This window comes from Lactuca sativa, chromosome 4, assembly GCF_002870075.4.
Source record: "Lactuca sativa cultivar Salinas chromosome 4, Lsat_Salinas_v11, whole genome shotgun sequence".
NCBI lineage: Eukaryota > Viridiplantae > Streptophyta > Magnoliopsida > Asterales > Asteraceae > Lactuca > Lactuca sativa.
In genome coordinates this window covers 128,181,041-128,187,562 of record NC_056626.2, presented here as the reverse complement: position 1 = coordinate 128,187,562, position 6,522 = coordinate 128,181,041, and the positions used below count along the sequence as shown (strand labels likewise).

Genomic DNA, 6,522 nt, shown 5'->3' with positions numbered 1-6,522 from the left:
AAAATGGATTTATCTCAAATTGATCCTCAACCTCATGTTATTTTTTTTTATTAGTAGTGATTAATCTAAAATTCTAAATATTATGTTTCTTAAATCAGAATTATCTTTTGATAATTGTAATAATATATTAGAGTAAACTGATAATTATTGTTGCCATTAAATAATAAAAGGAATTTAGTCAATAACTACTCTTGGAATCTACTTGATCTTCAAGCCAATGGACCATCAAAACTTTTGTTTATCCCCTTTGTTCATTGACTTTCCCCCATGGAACTTAAAGAATCATGCAATAAACCAAAAGGAATATCTTTTATCACTTCCTTTTCCCCTCTAAATCATTAATATATGATTACAATTATTAACACCCATTAACGTACTACCTTCTACCTTGGATTTTATGCCTTGTCGACTATATTTATTTTCGTTCTTTCTTTGTTTTTATTTGGGTATTATTACTATAATGCAACCATCCTCTAAAATCATTCCATGTCTTCATATTAGGTATCACCTTTTGTTGTCATTCTCTTTGTTCTACTCTACTTCTTTTATGTAAAGAAAATTCTCCATGGTTAGGTTGGAAAAGAGACTAAGCGCGTCGAAAAACGAGTGACTCCCTTATCTTGTTAAGTGATTGTGACAAACGAATAGAGCAAGAAAATAAAAAGTTATGAGTATGATAAAGTTTAAACCTTTTTTCCGATACTGAAATGATCAAAATTGCCATGTAGAACAAGATTAAGAGATGGGTACAAAAGCACTTATGGGTGATAGATATATGGTCCACCAAGAAAGCATATATGGTATGCATAAATGGGGTTTTTGATGGGACAAAACTTCATGGGATATAAGTCCAAAGTGGTTGCATCTTCTTTGATTACACAAACACTAAGGAAAGATGATATTGAAAGACATAAAGCTTGCTAGCTAGCTACCCACTAGACACACAAATTGACAAAGAAGCCTTGTAACACATATCAACCAAATGTCTTTGTCCTTTCTCGTTTTGGTTCCAATCCCATCAATGAATCTTTCTTCAATATACTCTCTAAAATAGCATAAGGTACAACTATGAATACACTATGTGCAACTCATATAACACGACTTTTGACTTTGAAAAGAACATATATAGTCGAGGGTTAACTGATTAAGAGACATTTCAAATGAGTCTAAATTCCCATGTGGTTGTTTCTCAATTTAACGTTCTTTTTTTTTTTTTTTTTTGATTAATTAGTATTAGGTGAGGATTAGATGGAGTGATTTGAGATTCGAGTGAAAAAAATGTTAAGGAACTAATCCCGAACATCCTGACTAGTTGTCCCATCTACTATTTTGTGTCGTTCAAGCAACATTAACTTTCATAAATTAATCATTTTAAAACTAATAATGAGCGCAAGTATCTTTATACTTTAAAGTTAAATCTTGTAGATAACATTAACCTTTTTTTCTCCCAAGCTAATGTGGTTTTACACTATGATCGTCCCCTTGATACATGATAGGACCCAAAAAGAAGCTCAATAAGTCTTTGTGATCTTATAATACAATGATACCCATTAAATAATACAAATGTTGCTATGAAGAGAAAATGGGTTCATATATTCATACCAACATATTATGAAAGTCAACAAACCCAATCTAATCCTAAATAGATGTGTTAATTACGGTCATTTAATGGATATTTATTATTATTTGATAAGTCAAATAACTAAAATAAAAAATTAGATAACAATAAACCACACAGGTTATAAAATCTTAATGGTGTGAAGTGTATTTTTATAATGCATGCGATCTTTTATACCGTTTTATTTAAAAACTATTATTATCATAATAACGTAGGTTTTGTTTAATCATAACTAATACTAATTAATTTTAAAATAATAAAAAGTTTAATACAAAATATTTCGGTTCAAACCAACCCATACAATTATATATTTTTCTCATTATTTGTTTGCAGTGACTACAACTTACTACGCTAAAATAAGTGATCATTATATCATTATATGATAAATATTAAAAAAAATAATCAATTTGTTAAATAAACTCTTCCCATATGATATTTTTGTAATTATCCATAGATTTAATCTCATTGGTATGAATTAAAATAATATTTGTATTGCAACTTGAAAAGGGACCAATACATCCATCAAAGAGGTAGTGGGTGTGTCTCCCCCAATTTTATTTTTTTCTTCTCAACCATCACCATCTTATCTTCTCCGCTCATAGCAACATTCCAAGTCTTTAAAACGATTAAAACCTGTTAGAAATTTAATTAACCACTAACATATTTTGTAAATGATTTTGACTATATATCTATGCACTCAAGAACATCACTGTTGATTAATCGTTACGTTTGTTTCAGTAAAAAATTGAAAACTTATGGTATATTTTCAAATCATGACATCATATGAATAATTAAAGATATATTTTTGTCATTACTATATACTATTATATATATAGTCCTTAAGTTGACTATGATTAACCCGATAATAGTATAAAAATGTTTTTAAAGTGATTAAATTAATAAAAGAAGCTTATATAAAGTTTTGAAGTTAAAAGGTGCTCTCACTTTTCATGCACAATCATCATCAACTTTGTTAACATGAACACTGATGACTGATCTGTCCCATATCGATTTGTCTTTCTGAACCCATTAATTACCAATTCAATTCATCTTCTTCATCTCAAATTCACCAATATTCATCACCTTTTCATGAACACAAACATGATTTTCATCTTTTCACTTTAATCATCCAATTACAATCAACCCAATCTTTTCTCAAATGGGTGGCGTTACCATTACCATTACCACTACCACTACCAATACATTAATCTTTCTGTTTGTGTTCCTACAACTTTCACTCACAAAAGCTTCTTCAAATGATTCTTTCTGGCTTCTCAAAATTCAATCACAATTCATCGATCCAATGGGAGTTTTCAACAATTGGAATTCATCATTGAATATATGCACATGGAATGGAGTGCAATGTTCACAAGATCAAACACGTGTTGTGGGCATAAATCTTTCAAACTCAGGACTCTCGGGAACAATCTCTCCCGATTTTTCCCGACTTTTTTCACTTCAAAAACTCGATCTTTCCGTGAATTCACTCACAGGGTTAATCCCTCGAGAGCTTAGTGAGCTTCAAGAACTTCAAGAACTACTTCTGTTCTCAAATTATCTTTCTGGTTACATTCCTAATGAATTCAATCTCTTGAAGAAGCTTCAAGTTCTTCGAATAGGAGATAATTTGTTAACAGGAGAAATTATAGAAAGTATTGGGGAGTTAAGTGAGTTAAGAGTATTAGGTCTTGCTTATTGTCAGTTTAATGGAAGCATTCCTTCACAAATCGGGAATTTGAAGCATTTAAAATCTCTTCAGTTACAGACAAATAATCTTGGTGGAAAGATTCCGGAAGAGATCGATGGGTGTGAAGAACTCGAAGATTTTGCAGCATCAAACAACAAGCTTGAAGGTGGAATTACTTCTTCAATTGGACAACTTCGGTCCCTCAAAATCTTGAATTTAGCAAACAACACCCTCTCGGGCTCCATTCCGGATTTATCTAACCTTTCCACCTTGAAATACTTGAACTTTCATGGAAACCGGTTGACCGGTGAAATCCCACCGGAGATACTCTGGCTTCCGGAGCTCCAGAATCTTGATCTTTCAACTAACAATCTTTCAGGAAACATTACCCGTTTTGATTTTGAAAATGGTAACCTCGAAGCTTTAGTTTTGTCGAGCAATTCGTTCACCGGTGGGTTCCCGGAGAAACTTTGCTCCGGGGAATCGAATTTGCGCCATGTGTTTATCTCCGGGAACCGTCTCTCCGGCGACTTCCCGTTTCCGGTGCTGAACTGTTCTTCACTGGAAGTGTTGGACATTTCTGGTAATAACTTCGGGAACGAAATACCATCTGGAGTGGAGAATCTAAAGAATCTCACTGATCTTTTACTCAACAATAATAGTTTTTCCGGTAGTTTACCTCATGAAATCGGAAACTTGAGTAATTTGGTGAATCTTTATCTGTTTGGGAACATGATTACAGGTGAAATCCCGATTGAAATAGGAAAGTTACAGAAGTTGAGTGTATTGTATCTTTACGATAATCAGATGTCGGGAAATATTCCAATCGAGTTAACGAATTGCTCGATGTTAAGTGAAATTGATTTTTTCGGGAATCATTTTACGGGTCAGATTCCGGGTACAATTGGGAAGCTCAAGAATCTTGTTTTTCTTCAGTTGAGGCAAAATGATTTATCGGGTCGGGTTCCATTAAGTTTGGGATATTGCAGAAAGCTTCAAACTTTATCGTTGGGTGATAACAAGTTTTCAGGATCGCTTTCAAACACATTTGGGTATCTTTCAGAGCTTTCGCTTCTTAGTCTTTATAATAATTCTTTCGAAGGTCCTCTTCCTGAAACAATCTCTCTCTTGAAAAATCTCACCATTGTTAATATTTCTCACAATCGATTCTCGGGTTCGATTTCGCCTCTTGTGGCGTCCGATTTGTTGTTGTTGTTCGATTTGACGAATAATAGTTTCTCCGGTTTTATTCCTTCTGAATTAGCGAGGTCAAAGAATCTTACGCGAATACGACTTGCTCATAATCTTCTAAATGGTACAATTCCTATGGAGTTTGGTCAACTTAGCGACTTGAACTTTCTTGATCTTTCATTTAATAGTTTCACAGGAGAGATACCACCGGAACTTTCAAACTGTAAAAAGATCAGCCATTTTCTTGTCAGCAACAACCAACTTACGGGTTTGGTTCCACCATGGTTAGGAATGTTTGAAGAACTTGGAGAGCTGGATCTTTCAAGCAACGATTTCAATGGAACATTGCCGAAAGGAGTGGGAATGTGTTCAAGATTACTCAAGCTTTCGGTCGATCAGAACAGGCTTTCCGGTGGGATACCAGAAGAGATTGGGAATCTAACTGGTTTAAATGTTCTGAAGCTTCAAAGAAACAATCTCTCTGGGGAAATTCCTCGAACACTTGGTGAGTGTAAGAAACTGTTCGAGCTTAGACTATCGGAGAATTCGTTCTCAGGTTCTATACCACCTGAGCTTGGCACTCTGACTGAACTACAAGTGATTCTGGATTTGAGCAATAATCTTCTCACGGGTGAAATCCCAGTTTCTCTTGCGAGTCTTGTTAAGTTAGAAAGGTTGAATTTGTCATTCAATAAACTGCATGGACAAGTTCCGGAATCTTTAGGAAGATTAACGAGCCTCCATGCCCTTAATCTCTCGAACAATCACCTCCAAGGAGATATTCCATCAACTTTTTCAAGATTCCCATCAAGTTCTTTCATGGCCAACGACAACCTGTGTGGCCCACCACTAATTTCATGCGCGGAATCAAAGCGACAACAGAAAAAGCAGCTCTCGAATACCGCAGCTGCTGGAATCGTAGTGGCCATTGTTTTCACGGCAACCTTGATATGCTTGTATCTGCTTTATCTGATGCTTCGCATATGGTGCAAATGGAAGCAAGCTTCAATTTCAAACGCTGATAATCGCGGCGGGGTGATTGATGGGATGCCGGTAAAGGAGGAGAAATGGGTGTACGAAGATCGACCGATAAGGAGTAATGAGTGCTGGGACTTGAACAAGATGACATTGCTGCCATGTTCGCATTCGAAGAAAGATGTTTCAATGGCAAGCTGTATTTTTCAGGATAGCATGAGTAGAGAAAACTCCATGAGATCATTGGTTTAGTTTTTTTTTTTTTTTTTTTTTGTTATAATTGTTTGAATTTGTTCGAGTATCATCTTGCTTTTGGCTCTGTCCTTAGTTCTATCGCTCTTTGTTAGGTCATTTCACCACTACAACGACCACGTAAACAGGACATAAATTTGATATATCCATTCCTATACATCACATTTTCAAATTAAAAATGTAATAAAAATACTAGACTTTTAAGCAAACTAAAAATATTACATTACATAAATATAAAAAAATAAAAAAATAAAATAAAATAAAATAAAATAAAAACAAAAAAGTAAGCAAATAAAATAAAAACAAACATAGAAAAAAAATTGTATGAACATTCAAATAATTCTAAATTACATAAATAAAAATAAAAGTTTCATAAAAAATTATAATTAGTTCAAAGATAAAGAGAAAATGACAAAAATAGCAATTTACACTAATTACATTACAAAAATAGCAAAAAAAAATCAAAATTACAAAATTAGCCCACAATTTCGCAGATGGAGATGCCCCATCTGCGAAATCAACATCCCATTTGCGAATGTACAAGCACCTAAAGCACAGCTGTGCTTTAGCTGCTTGAACATTCGCAGGTGCTTTGACTTCTTTTTTTTAATTTTTTTTCTCTATATATAGGGGTAAAATCGCAGATGGAATAGGTCCATCTGCGATTTACTCTCATTCTATCTGCGAATTTGTGGTTTTTTTTTTTTAGTTTGACTATGAAATGAATTGGTTTGACTACGAAATCATGTTGCTATATAAAAAGTTTTGTAGAAAATTATCATTTTGGTTGTTATTTGTT

At 33.7% G+C, this 6,522-nt stretch overlaps 1 protein-coding gene across 1 annotated transcript; it reads left to right on the top strand.

The window, feature by feature from the left end:
* The first annotated feature begins 2,526 nt into the window (after nt 1-2,526).
* LOC111911804 (LRR receptor-like serine/threonine-protein kinase GSO1) lies at nt 2,527-5,822 on the top strand. The gene has a single exon (XM_023907548.3). The coding sequence runs from the start codon at nt 2,778-2,780 to the stop codon at nt 5,721-5,723; it is 2,946 nt and encodes a 981-aa protein (XP_023763316.1). The 5' UTR covers nt 2,527-2,777; the 3' UTR covers nt 5,724-5,822.
* The last annotated feature ends 700 nt before the right edge of the window (nt 5,823-6,522 follow it).